At 45.5% G+C, this 14361-nt stretch overlaps 1 protein-coding gene across 1 annotated transcript; it reads right to left on the reverse strand.

Annotated features, from left to right (window-relative positions):
• Nucleotides 1-8: 8 nt before the first annotated feature.
• oc90 (otoconin 90) lies at nt 9-13108 on the reverse strand. The gene is made up of 19 exons (XM_069169985.1): nt 13028-13108; nt 12652-12720; nt 11877-12051; nt 11463-11569; nt 10276-10326; nt 9557-9622; nt 8566-8604; nt 8222-8311; nt 7036-7374; nt 6639-6812; nt 6363-6506; nt 5643-5738; nt 4473-4637; nt 3455-3700; nt 2260-2358; nt 1909-2080; nt 1681-1787; nt 855-1140; nt 9-509 (listed from the first exon to the last, which is right to left on the reverse strand). The coding sequence occupies exons 1-19, from the start codon at nt 13068-13070 to the stop codon at nt 188-190; spliced, it is 2790 nt and encodes a 929-aa protein (XP_069026086.1). The 5' UTR covers nt 13071-13108; the 3' UTR covers nt 9-187.
• Between the last annotated feature and the right edge of the window lie 1253 nt (nt 13109-14361).

Raw genomic sequence — 14361 nt, forward strand, 5'->3', positions numbered from 1 at the left:
GAGTGTGTGTGTGTGTGTGTGTGTGTTTGCTTTTCTTTGTGTTTATTCAATAAATTTCTTCCGGAGAGAAAACCTGAAAATCAAAAGGAAAACATTTGATTTGTGAAGTCGTTTCTATAAATTACAGCGAGGCACCAAAAAGACTTCAAATCTCAAAAGCTGCCGAAGAAACGCGAAACATTCGACTCTATTTTCCATCGTCCTCCTCCTCCTCCTCCTCCTCATCCTCTTCCTCCTCTTCCTCTTCTTCTTGCTCTTTTTCCACGTCTTCCTCCTCCTCTTCTTTTTCTATCCCTCCTGGTCTCTCTGCCGGTCGCTGCCCTTGGCTCTGCCCGGCGCTCGGCTTGTGCTCGTGGGTTTGAATCCCGCTGAGTGTCGGCTGCTCCCTGCTCTCCTCGCTGAAGGCCGGAGGAGGAGGAGGAGGAGGAGGAGGAGGTCGTGTCTCGCCGCTTGACGGTCCAGCAGGAGGATTGGACTTGTCTTCGTCCTGCAGGTCGGCGCTTTCGTCACTGCAGACAAAGATTTTTTTATTTCGAGGATCTGAACATAAAAAGAGATTTTTACTGCGTCTGACGGGCACAAAAAAAAAAAAAAGACGACATCATCTCAGGCCTTTTTTTCTCTTTTTTTGGGGAGGAAACTGATTTTGTTGCTTTTCAAGAACTTAAAATGACCTGTATTTCAGTCCGGAGGTGTTTCCGTACATTTTGCTCAAACTTTTGGGTATTTTGTATAAACAGTGGATCTTCAGCAGAAAAATCTGCACATTAAAAATTTTTAAAAAAATAATAATAATAAATGTTCGTGACATTTTCACTGCTCTCCACTCGTAAGTACGTTTCGTCGCGACTCACCTGCGCGAGTTCCTCTCCGCCGTCGCGTCCTGCCGGCTGCCGGCGTTCGGCTCGTCCCCGACCGTCGCGTCTGACCGTTCTCCCCGCGGCTCCTCGCTCTCTTCGCTGGACTGAGGCGAGACCCTCTGAGGTTTGGGGGGTCGGCTGGCCCGGCGGCAGGGCGGTCCTGGCCCGCGGCACCGCGGCGGCGCCGGCAGGCTGTGGTTGAAGTGCGCCGCCGCCATGCACTCGGCGGTGGTTTTGTCGCACACGCACTGCAGCTTGTCGCACGCGGCGACGCCCTGACCTGAGGAGGACCGGACAACAAAACCTCATATCATCCCGAAAAACATGGAAATAAACGGCGAACGCTGGGGTAGCCAGAAACAGAACTATATTTCGGATTATGTAAAATCTGTTCCAGATGAGGACTCGTTAATCAATCCGAGATTTCCAACGGCTTTTTAAAACTTTTAAATTCAGAAAAATTGTGCGGAAATACTCAAAATGTAGCTTAAAGAATTTGATTATTTATCCGTGAATTAAAAGGTTGACTGTCTGCATGAAATAGGACGTTTTTCAGTTTCAAGGAATTTGCCTCTTTGTTAAAAGTGACACAATATTTTATATCAAAGTGAAATGAGCCGTGCAGAGTTTAAAAGAAAGCGATCAAAGCACTGACCTGAAATTTTAAAAAAAATAAAGGACTTTACTTAATGTATTTAAACAGGAAGACTTCCTGTGGGGGACTGCCGGTTAAACTGGTGCTGGCTTGCACTTCCTGTTGACGCTGTCGGTACAATATAATTGCTTCCTCTTCTTGGCATTAACAACCACTGTGACTCACATCGCGGCTTCCCGCTCTCGCAGGACGTCTGAGCGTTGAGCTTCCTGTCGGTCCTGCAGCCCATCGAGCCGATCTGCTTCAGGCAGCAGCGGTGGAAGAAGCAACACCTGAGGAAGAGCAGCAGCGAAAGGAGACGGCAGAGTTTTAACACGTGGAAAAAAAAAAACCCCAACAAACTCTAAAACCCTACAACGAAACTCTTCGTCCCCTCTTCCCGCAGCCGCTCACCGGTCCAGCTGGTCCAGAGGCTGACCGCCGCCCTCCTGTCCGCAGTAGCAGCCGTACATCTCGTACTCGTGCGGGCACCGTCCCGTCAGGCAGCGGAGCATCTCCCCGAGCGCCGGCATCTCCCGCCGGCCTCGCCCGTCGCTGGCGTATACGCTGAAGGAGTGACTGCACTCTGGATTGGAGGGAACACACACACACACACACACACACACACACACACACACACACGGTTTAGCGCACAAAACTCCTTAAACACGATGCATCCAAAGGGGGCGTTGGGATGAGACAAAAATTTTTTTTTTTTTAAATACTCAGTTTGACACGGAGCCTGAAAGAGTTCATCTGGTTCACCTTTGCTGTCCGGCTGCAGCTGGACGTCGGTCAGCCCGACGGCCTCCAGCAGGGACCAGGCGAAGTACGGCACCGTCCTCTTCCGAGCCGCCTCCCAGTCTGGTGACCGGCAAACGCCACGGTTGAATCAATGTGATGCAGAAAACGTCGACGTCAGAGAAAGGAAACTTCCTAATTCAGAGTTTTACGGTGCGTTCGCGAGCGACTGAGAAGTGGGAAAGTTCAGACCTCGGAAAGTCTTGAGGTGTTTTTTTTTTAAAGCTCAGAGAAGAAGGTCTGACATCACTCGACATTTTTGTGGTGAAAGGGAGAGAAACACTTGCTCGCCGCAAAAATAAGTCACTACTTGGTTAATTTAGGTCATTAGAGGGTATTGAGCCATTACAGAGTGCTAATTACTATTTTGACAGACAAGTTACTTTGTTGGCGTCGCTTTGCTGCCGTCACATTGCTGCGTCACTTTGCATCTGTCACTTTGCTGCCGTCACATTGCTGCATCACTTTGCATCTGTCACTTTGCTGCCGCCGTCACTATGTTGCCGTCACTTTGTTGCCGTCACTTTGCCGCCGTCACTTTGCCGCCGTCACGTTGTTGCCATCACTATGTTGGCGTCACTTTGCTGCCGTCACGTTGCTGCCGTCACGTTGTTGCCGTCACTATGTTGCCGTCACTTTGCTGCCGTCACTATGTTGCCGTCACTTTGCTGCCGTCACATTGTTGCCGTCACTATGTTGCCGTCACTTTGCTGACGTCACTTTGCTGCTGTCACATTGTTGCCGTCACTATGTTGCCGTCACTTTGCTGCCGTCACGTTGCTGCCGTCACGTTGGCAACTCTTAGCTTGTTGGTGTGTTTCCTGCTTTGTGGGAAGTTTGTGTTCTTTAAAGCCTTTATATTGTAAAAGAAAATATAAACTCTTTATTGTTAATATCAGTTATGAGACAGTGTTGCAGGTTATATATGACTTAATTTAACTTCCACAACCCCTTTTAAATATACTTGAATTCATTGAATCCCTGAGAGAAAACTGCAGAATTTATTCATTTCATTTAAATTAAAAAAAATAAAATTTCAACCTGGTGCCAAACAGGAAACAGCAGAAGGCTTTTTCATGGGGAAGAGGACAGAATACAGACGCTGCTGTATTTAATCATTTTGAATCACGATGTTTGGAAAGTCTGATCAAACTCTTACCATCTGCGTCTTTCTCCTGCGAGCCGTCGGCCTGTTCTCCGTCCGGAGACGGAGGTTTGTCCTCTGTGGATCCGACCGTGTCCTCCTCAGATTCAGTCGTGGCGTCTGGTGGAGATTTGACGGCTTCTGTTGTCGCGAAGGACGCGTCGACGTCCGATCGCGGGTTGACGGAGGTGGCTCGGCTTCCTGGTGTCGTCCGGGCGACGGTCCTCGATGTGTTTACTGTAGATGTTGGAGGATCATGTGCTGCAACAAGTAGTCAGAAGGTTGAAGGAAACTTTGTTTGCTGTTAACTTGCTGCATTAATCGGATTTCACAAGAAAAAAAAAAAACAGCCCCCTTGAGGATTATTCTTATCTCGAAGAGAATCATTTTCTTTTTTTTTGTGCATAAAGGTGGACGTAACTTCCGGGTCTGAAAAATTAGGCCGATGCGGAAGTGCCTTAAACTGCAATACCATCGAGGGCCACTAGAGGTCGGCTCCAAAAAATAGACTCCCATTCAACTACTATATAAAATTGAGTGACAGGCCTGTGGTGCAGTCAGGTTACGGCTATTGGTGGGGCGGGACGTAGTAATCCGCGCGTTTCCAATCAGATGGAGTCAGATCCGTCGCTCGCTCCGCCCACGGCTCGTCCAAATATGGTCACTTCCTGTTCCGAACCACTCCGAACCAGCAAGATGGCGCAGGTCCGAACTAACTATTCCAGGTACGTGCACGATGGCAATTTCAACACGGTACTTGCGGGTTTATTAAAAACTGGAAAACGTACACGTATAATAAAGAGAAGAAAAGTGAGAAAATATATGAGGAGACTTTCACCCTCGCTTCATTAAAATAACCTCTTCATGCAAATGTTTGCACAGGTTGAAGTGATTCTGACACCTTTCTTGCAACAGATGCAAAGCTCCCGAGATTGTGCGAACATTTAATTAATTCAAGGTTTTAATTAAATGCTAATTCATCTCCAAAGACTTTGCCGGAGCGAGGCGCTCGCTGCGCCTGGAGCCCCCTCACCTGGACTCGGGGGACGGAGAGCAGCATCGGCAGCAGGCGGCGGCGGCGGCGTGACGTCGTCCTCCCACGAACCGTCGGGAGCTGCGGTCGTTCTTACCGCTCTGGTTTCTGGAAGCGAGCTTCTCGTCGGAGAGCTCGCCGCGGGGCCGGTCGTCACGTCCGGGCCTGGCGGGAAAAAGACAGATGTCGGGTCATTTCTGGGCCGCGAGCCGAAAGTGGGACTCCCAGGAAGTCACTGATCGGGGGAGGGGCCAACACAAATTGTCCCGACAGAGACTGAAGATGTTAGTTGTGTAATGTGGTATATAGATCTGCTTAGTGCATATGAGGGCTCATATGTTGTACGCTGATACAATATAATTTTGGTTGACTTCCACCAAAATGTTATGTGTATTGATGTATCCTTTGTTGGTTGGTGGAGGTGGTGGTTGTCTTCCTTCACCCCCTGGAGTCCTCCAGACATGATAATGCCTCAAAGAACAACTGTATGTGACCCCACAGGTTGCAGACCACCTCCTGTGACCTTTTGGTTTGGCCAAGCAGTATCACTCTCATTTACATGCACAGCCTTTTGTCTACACCTTAAGATTAGTAGTTGATAATACGACCTATATATAAGTAATATGATATGATATATATATGTTGTATTGTTGTGAACATATCCTAGCACAGAAGCTCAAAATATATACTGACTGTAAGCATTGTAGAACACATTGCTTATGCAGGAACTTATCACATCGGGGTCACAGTAGGGTGCAACTCACTATCAGATCAAAAGGGGGATGTGGCTCAAACGGAGGACAGTGGAAAAGTACTGAGACAAACATACTATGCAAATGTTCCCGCCACAACGTAGGTAACGCCTCTTCCTATAGTATAAGTGTATGTGCCGGAAAGGGGGAAGTCAGACTCCAACAAAGAGACCTCAGGTATCTGATGTTGGGCTCTCCAAGATGTCTTGTATACTATGCAAGATATCTTGTAAACTACGCTTAATAAAAACCAACTAAGACCGGTAACTGCCTGAAGACTGCTTCTATCAACGGACTCGGGGAAAACAATTGGGGACAACAATTTGAGATACAACAGTAACTAATCTACTTTCTTTGGCTTTGAACTCCGACTTCTTCAGAGCTCCGGTTTGGATTCAGAGTTTTCAGTGGAGCTGACCTTCAGTCGGCCTCGCGTTCTCCTCGGCGACACCGGGCTCGCCTCGCTCCTCCGGAGCTGAAGGTGTTGCTGGCGTTAATGTGAAGAAGCCGCCGCCTGAAGAGACCCGAACACAAAGGCAGTCGGAGTGGGGGGGAGATATTAATACACTCCACTTGATTAATACGAGCAGGAAAGAAAGAAATAGACCCTTTTTTTCTTTTTTTTTCTTTCCTGGAATTAAAAACGTACACGGTAATTTCTGCGAGTTTACCCTTCAGACACCTTGTCAAAGCCTCGGGGGTGTAATTACAGACGCCATTGAGAGGAAAATAACCACTTCAGCGGTTACACAGTTTTTCTTACCCTGCAGTGGTAATGTGACTCAGTGTGTGTGTGTGTGTGTGTGTGCTTTGGGAAGCGGCAGAGTTCGTACTCAAAACTCAAAAAAGTGAAATTGTATTCAAAGGATGAGTCGTCGGCAGAAACGTTTCTTCCCGTCAGCAAAATGTCTGAAGAAAAAAAAAAAGAAGTACCGATGTACTCCTGCTGTGTTTGGACTCGATCCACCGGTACCAACATACGAGGGCGGATCAAAAAGCTCAAGAGTCGGCTCTTGTTTCGCGTTTTCGAAGCTCATTTTCGAATTGACGACGGGATTATTTTCAGACAGAAGACGAATAAGAAGGAGCGACTTTCGCCAGCAGAACCGAAATAACTCCCACTTTCTAACAAACTGACCCGTTTGAGAAGCTGATGTTTTCCTCGCGGTGGAGCTTTCTTTCACCTCGTCCAACTCCTCTGTGGCGACAGTCATCGACGTCGCGGCGGACCGAGTTGTTTTTAGAGTTGTTGTTGTTGTTGTTGTTGTGAGCATGCCAACGACTGGGGAAGAAGAAGACGAGCGGTAACTCGGGCGAAAAACGTTCCTCGACCATCGACGACCCGGGTCGGAGCTTTAATCATCGAGATGTCCTCGAGCGTAATTCTCGTTCCTGTGATCCAGCACGAACTCACCGTCCTCGTCGGACACTTCCAGCTCTTCCTCGTCATCCTCCTCCTCCTCCTCCTCCTCTTTTCCATCTTCTCCTTTTTCTTCGGATGACCTTGAGCGCGTCGTGTCGGTTGTTATTTGCCCGTTCGGACCGATCCGAGGTGTCGCCGAGGTCGGAGAGGAAGTCGCTGCGACGACTGAACCAGCAAATGTACGACATGAATTTACAAAGTTTCACCATTAAAACATCGGGAAAAAAGGAATTTTGTAAAATTTTGCAAAATGTACAGCTTTTTTTTTTTTTATTGATTTTGATCAAAGATATATTTCAGTAAGTCGGTACTGGACTATCAGATGGCGTGAACTAGAGATACCGGACAATAAAAACATGCGGAGCGGCGGCTGGCGTTTCTTTATCACCTTTCTCCAATGACTCGTCTTCAGCCGATGATGTCATCTCTCTGGGAGTCGTAGTCTGAGCCGATGATGTCATCTCTCTGGGAGTCGTAGTCTGAGCCGATGATGTCATCTCTCTGGGAGTCGTAGTCTGAGCCGATGATGTCATCTCTCTGGGAGTCGTAGTCTGAGCCGATGATGTCATCTCTCTGGGAGTCGTAGTCTGAGCCGATGATGTAATTCCAGGAAACGACGTCACGGTTTGATTTATTTCCGTGTTTTCTTCAGCCGAGCTCCGAGACGACGTCAGCTTGGATTGGGCTTCCTTCAGCGCCGCTCCACCGTGGACCGACCAAACTGAATCTGAGACATCAACGTCAAATTTAAAAAAAATAATTCAGGATGTCGTCTGCGTTTTTTTTAACGCGCGAGATGAAAGTCTTTATCGGCTTCTAAAATCACTTCGGATGCTGTAATGACTTCAGTGTTCATTTTAAAAATGTGATTTTTTTTTTTTTTTTTTTTTTTTTTGGAACAATCTTGGCCAACACTTGTTTCATCACTCAAGTTGTTGCCCGTTAGTTGTTTTTTTTTTCTGGTGAGGGTTATTACTGTGGCTCGTGATGCTTAGTTAGCCTGGAACATTGTCACAACAGCTCGCCAAGCTAGTGAGCTAAATTAGTAACTTTTCTGCGTTTAAATGGAGCGAGTGAGCTTGTGGTCGTGATTGATGTTTAATTGATTAAGTGGCGGAAAAACACCTCTACTAGTCAACAGCGACATTGATGCTCTAATGATTTTTTTTTTTGTTTTTGTTTTTTAAACCCCCTCTTTATTTGTAAGAATTCTTATCCTCACAAACATGAATTGAGTTTTAAATGAAAGTTTTAAGAGTTTTTAATTTTCAGAAAGTTGCACAGAACAAAGAAAGTTCCTTTTTCAGTGTTATAATTTGTTTTTTCGTCCTCCTGTTTGTATATATATATATATATATATTTTTTTTTTTATCAAGATCAATCAAAGAACAAACAACGCATCACTTCCTGAGAGGCGGGATAAAGAAAAGCTTTTATGAATTAGACATCAGATGAATCACCGTTCAGTTCTAGGAATCGCATCAATGCCGTCACGTCATCGAAAAAAAACCAACTAAAAGAATCGCCAACCGTTCCTTCGCAGTAAGAAGCGAGCGGCGCGTTGCTGTTCTCACCGGGTCCGATTGCTGGCGGATTGTGGGTCAACTCATCCTCACTTATCTCCTCCCGCTCGAGCGCTTCCTCTGTGACGGTCCCGTTCAGATCTGTGCGACGCACGAGAGAGAGCGTCAGGAAACGTCTGAGCCAAAGTGAGTCATCGAAGCAGCAGGAGTGGAACAGCGGGGGGGATTATCTCTGGCGTTTTTGGAAGCGGTGGGACGGTTCGGGCCGCGGCCAAACGTAATTACGAGCAGCTTGGCGAAGCGCGAGTCTGCCAGAAAAAGTGCTGCGGAGAGAGAACAACGGCAAGTACGAGCAGATTGGAAAAGGAGACATTTAAGGGGTCTGCCACGGTTACCTTGAGAGATAAAACCACCGGCAACGTCCTCAAACTCCTCTGAAATGACAGAAAGAAAAAAAAAAAAAGCATCGCCATCAACACACGTAACAAAAGTTTCAAAAGTTTCAGAATGATAAGAACAAGATGAAACCCTTTTCTGTTATGTATATTTTTCAGGATAGTTAATCCTCCAGCAGAAGCTAAAGTGTGCGTCCTCTAGGACTGATGAAAGTCATCGTTATCATGATGCAACACGTGCATCTTTCACAACATACATTTTGAATTCATCTAACCGAAGAGATATTTCTACGACAAGTAATGTTGATTTTTTTTTTACTTTTTTTATTTACTGCTCTTTGCTTTTGTGTCCACCAAGAACTTATTCATGTTACTCATTTTTTAACGACTTTTTAACTAAAATCTAAAACTGCTACTACTTTTTTCTTTCCTGCTCTAAAATATGAATCTTCTCTTTTATTGTTTTTGTATTTAAAAAAAAAAAAAATCTTACATTTGTTATATAGCTGTCAGCATTAAAATACATCCTTCTCGTTACATTTGTTTTAAAATAAAAAAAATAATATAAAATAATATTATTACCTATATTATATAATATTATTGCATATATTAATATTAATAATTAGCAATAATTGATTAATATTATTAAAAATCATAATTTGTAAGCTTTATTAACCGTCTTAATTCGCAGTAAAAATTATTTAAAGAATTAATTTTATTTTAAACTTAGATGGCAGTGAGCAAAATCTACAGTCAGACTCCTTCTTTAAATGTTTTTTTATTTGATCAGAAAACCTCCGTTTGTCTCTTTAAACTGTTTCCCATTCATTTCCTGCAGTCCTATCTGACGTGTCTCACTCCAGGTTCAAGGACTCGAGCGTCTCTAAAAACTCTCACGGTTCCATTTTTGTCTCATTTCTCGAGAGCGTGCCGAGTATGAAAAGATACGTTTCACAAAGTGAACTCAACCACAGAAAAACAGCACTTGTACCTGCCGACGGGAGGGAAGCGTTGGAGAACCGGAAGCCGGCAGAGTCGTCGAGTGCCGCGAGAACATCTGGAGAGACGAAGGACGAGGGATGAGCTCAGTGAGCGAGTTTAGCTCTCGAGTTCTTTTAAATTATTAGTAAGTACAGACTTACATCATATGAGCCATGTCGTACCTGCTCCCGCTACTCAAACAAAAGTGTATTTAAGTTGATCTCGGGTTCAAACAGCGGAGGTTTGCGTGCAGTGAAATCTTTATTGAAACCGAAAAATTCATCTTGAACTGTCTAAAAGGCCTCTGACAGGCTTTGCAAACTTTCCCTCTGAAGTTGGCTCCTCCACTTTAATAACCTCACCTTCTCCTGGTTCTCTGAGAGCAGCTCAGCTTGGGTACATCTATATTTGGACCCACGCAGATCAAAGGAACTCGGTACAATCCCTAATCCCCCCCCCCCCTCCGCCCCCCCCCACACCGCCCCCCAGCTGTACGTGGGTGGGAAGCTGCCACTGGTAAAAGTCAAGAGATTGTTGTTTTAATTGGCCGAGGTGTGACTCAGACGTCTGCGTTTTTCTCCCCGATCGACCGTGTCCCGACTTCGCCGACCCCGCTCGGAAAGTGACGCGCCGTGTCGAGACGACTCACGGGGGCCGTCGTCGGGCGCTCCCGTCGTCGGGCGCTCCCGTCGCCACTCGGGAGCTTCGGCCGACGCAACCCAGACTCACCTGATCCTCTGAAGACGTCGTCGTCGGTCTCCGCGGCACCGCCGGACAGGTCTGAAACGCAGAGTCAAACTAATGAGGGATTCGCGCCGCTGTTCGCTCTCCGTTCTGTCGGGCCGGTAGGCGAGAGCGGGAGAAGCGCTAATGAGCCCAGCTGCTGATAAAAAGCACAGGACGTGTCCCGCTGTAATTTATTTAATCAGTCAAAAATTCATTCTGCTGCAGGACAATTACCAACATCCTGGAGTCAGTGTTGGACCGCGTAAAGAGACAGAAGACAGAGACAGTATGCCTTTTTTTTTTTTTTTATCATATTTTAGACGACATGCGATAGTATGGCTTTTTTTGTCGTCCGAAATATGATAAAAAAAAAAAAAAAATCAAACTATAACATGTCATCCAAAATATGAAAAAGAATTCATACAATAGTGTGATTTCTAAAATATAAAAATACATCTATATCTACGTATACATATACACACACACACATATATATATCACTTCCATGCTTGTGCCCTTCATCTCACCTGTTTGATTTGCAGAGCAAGACGACTCGGTGAGTCCTCTCAGCGTTGAGTTGTACGGACTCCGAGTTATACAATTTATTGCAGCTTGGTCACACTCACAAAACGTCTGCTGACACCAGTCACCATTATCTCCAAGATTACAAGAAACCAAAACAATGAATTAATGTCCACAAACAGTACTGCCATCGACCGCACATTAAATCATGCATGACAGGAGACACGTTTTGAATGTATTATGGTGTTATGAAGCTGTATTTTTATGGAATGCTCAGTCAAATAAGTTCTACACACAAACGAAGAATGCTTTCTTGCTGAGAATCAGATGAAAAGATTGATATTCTCACGTCTTTGGGGTAAATACAGAAAGAAATTAGTTAGCTTAACTTAGCACAAACACAAAGGGGAAAAAGCTAGCCAAGACCCTTCGGAGAAAAAAATTGTCATTCCCTCGTATCTCTTTTTTTTTTTTTCAAACATTTGTACAAAAATATAAGTATGAAAACAAGTAATTTGTGGGTTTACTTTGGTTAAAACCAACCTGTATTTAAGGTGCATTCACTGACTTCCTGAGAGGTTATTTTGATGAAATCTCAGCTGGAACAAAGTGAGCATGTTTCCCCCCCCCAAAGATATAAAAATGCTCTTTTAAGCTTTAAGCCTCACCACAGCTGGTGTTTGCTGCTGTGCAGCTGAAGTTGTAGGGAGGGAGAGGCAGCTCCTGCCTGCAGGGGGCGGCATTCTGGTAACACAGTCGGTGAGTCTCACAGCAGCTGCAGCGAAGGAGAAATCAGAAAAAGGAAGTCATGAATGAATAAATAAAACTAGTGGTTCTGATCTGCTGGGTCCCGACACGAAGTGGGTTTTGGGGCCATTTTTAAAGGCCATTTTTAACGAAAAATATTTTTTTTTAAAAAGTCATACATATAGTCATATAGCGTAGTCTGCCTCTCGCAGACACACGCCTGCCTCCAGTCTCTGACTTCAATTCAAAAGCCACCGCTGCTTGTATTTTAAATTCAGAAGCTATCCGCGATCCGAAGGCCCCCCCCCCCCCCCCCCCCCCCCCCCCCCACTCACGTGTCCAGAGGGTCCACGGGGTTTCCGGCCGCCACGTATCTGCAGGAGCAGCCGTAATCTTCCAGGTCGCGCGGGCAAATACCGGCGGCGCAGCGGAGCTTCGTCGCAAAGTTCAGCAGCGAGGGGAAGTTATGGAAGAGGGTGTGGAGCCAGGTGAAGCTCAGACCCACGCAATCTGTGAGGAGACAAGATGGACGGTGAAGAGGGACAGACGGACGGACGGACGGACACACACACACACACACACACACACACACACTTTGGCTAGAAGATGAACACACACCGTAAACAGATGTTTTATTTTTGTTTTTGTCATCTTGCAGGTGGGAAGAGTCGGAGTGATTTAATTACAGATAATCGTGTTGGCGGCCTCCAATAACTCCAGTCCAGAGAGAAGCACGGCGGGCAGAAAATGATTTGCGCTGCAGCTCTCCACGCACACAGCGCTGATTAAGTCCTCCGCTCCACCCTCCCACCCTCCCACCCCCTCCACCCCTCCTCACCCCCCCACCCACCCCTCCACAGATCATCACACCTTGGGAATCAGTCGACCTTCGTGTCAACGGTGTCACAGAAATTTCAGATGATTGCCGGGGAAGAGGAAGGTTTAGACCTGGACCAAGAAGCTGCAGCTGGATTTCATCCACGAGTCACACGCAGTCTTTTTCATTTGCGTCAGCGTGAATATTTTGGGGGGATTTCGCCGCCCATCGCGAACCATCCGAGGCTGTTTGTGTGCTCGCAGTTGATTTATTACGTGATGCTTCGTTCTCACCAATCGTGTGATCTGCGTTTTGTTCGGCGGCCTCGGGATCCGGACAGAAGATGGAGCCGGCAGAGAGCGCTGAAGACAGACGGGAGTAGCTTTTTAGTCATGAAAGCGATCTGACTCGCGTATGAAACATGTAACACATCACCTATACATCTGTACAAAAACTATAAACCATATCGGACAAGTGTCTAAAATCTTTTTCCTAATTATTTTACAGGTGACTTTTAAAAATCGTCAATAAGAACTTTCCGGCTGCCAGATTGTGATAGAAACTTTGCAGGTAGGTGAGTCATTAATTCATAAAGAATCCTTATAGTCAACTTTTTTTTTTATGTCAGAAGTTGCAGTGAGATTTTTAATAAATGGATCGTGAACTCACCGTTTGGAACAGCAGATAGCATGAAAATCCATATCAGCAACATGACTTGAATCTGCACGCAGAGAGAGAAAGTTTTTCTTTCACGACGGACGTTCAGTTCGACGCAAAAAAGTCATCAGCGTAAAGACGGCGCGTCACGTCGTCATATCGTCAAGTAACGTTTAGCTTTAAAAGTACACAAACCAGGCAATAAAACTGCCAAACAGACTATTTTGAACGGGCACTTCCACTAAGTACCTGAAATGCTACAAAAAAAAAAGCCGTCGACATGTTGCTCAGCTTTGTTGTTGTAATTCTCTGAACAACCACAGGGGGTGCTGCACCCCAGCAGAAGCGCTTCGCTTGAGTTCGAAGTGTAAAATCAAGAACATCTGTTCAATAATAAAGCACCACAGAAGGTACGAACGAGCTCCAACGCTGTCATTACTGCAAAAGGTGACGTGGGGGACCTTGTACTAAATCACAGAAGTGAACACGCTCGTCAGACGGGACCAGAAATGTCACAGTTGTTTTATTTTTTTCATGCGTAATAGAGGCCCTGAATAAACTCCTGACATCTCCTGTGCGAGCTCCATGAATTACCCCCCCCGCCATGAGGAGCGCTGATTACTCCCCCGCCAAACAAGACCCGATCTGTTCGCTACTTCGATGTCTTTTAATGGCTTCGAACGACTTCGACCCGCCTGTGGCTCCGCCCGGCGCCAAGTGGGAGGAGCGCGTCATTCATGGCATTCGAGCCCCGAGCACATTTCACTGAGAGGCGGGAAGCTATCAGAAACCTCCGAGGAGGTCAGCTGTCACGTCGATACGGATGTATTTCATCTTTAATGTCAACTTCAAAAGGTGAAGTTCTTCACGTTAACGGATCCAGACGACAACAGTCACTTTCTACGATCCACGGAGACGTTTCAAAAGAGCAAGAGGTCCACGTTGACGTAGAGGAAACGAAAAAGAAGAAAATGGTGCCGTTTCTTTTGGTCGTCCAACTATTTACACTACAAACAACTGCGTTAAAAAGCTAATATTTAAACCAACCCAAATCACCCAAGTGAACCCAACATTTTTTTTAAAGTTCTATTTTTTGGCATCAGATCAGGTGGTCTTTATGTTATTCTTTATATGATCCAGTAATTTGACAATGCAATTTTGCTTTTCTTCAAGGTTTTAGTGCACAATGTTTGTATTGAATTACAGCAACTCTGTTAAATTTGTAAAAAAAAAAAAAAAAAAAAAAAAAAAAGAATAGTTTTTTTCCTTTAATTTCAATGTAAGAATCAATGTATGTGAAAACAATCATTTAAGAGAAACACAATGAGGCTTTATAACCAAATTTC

The sequence above is a fragment of the Embiotoca jacksoni genome, unplaced genomic scaffold (genome assembly GCF_022577435.1).
Source record: "Embiotoca jacksoni isolate LCO1_2020_lvr unplaced genomic scaffold, fEmbJac1.0.p SCAF_48, whole genome shotgun sequence".
Taxonomy (NCBI): Eukaryota; Metazoa; Chordata; class Actinopteri; family Embiotocidae; genus Embiotoca; species Embiotoca jacksoni.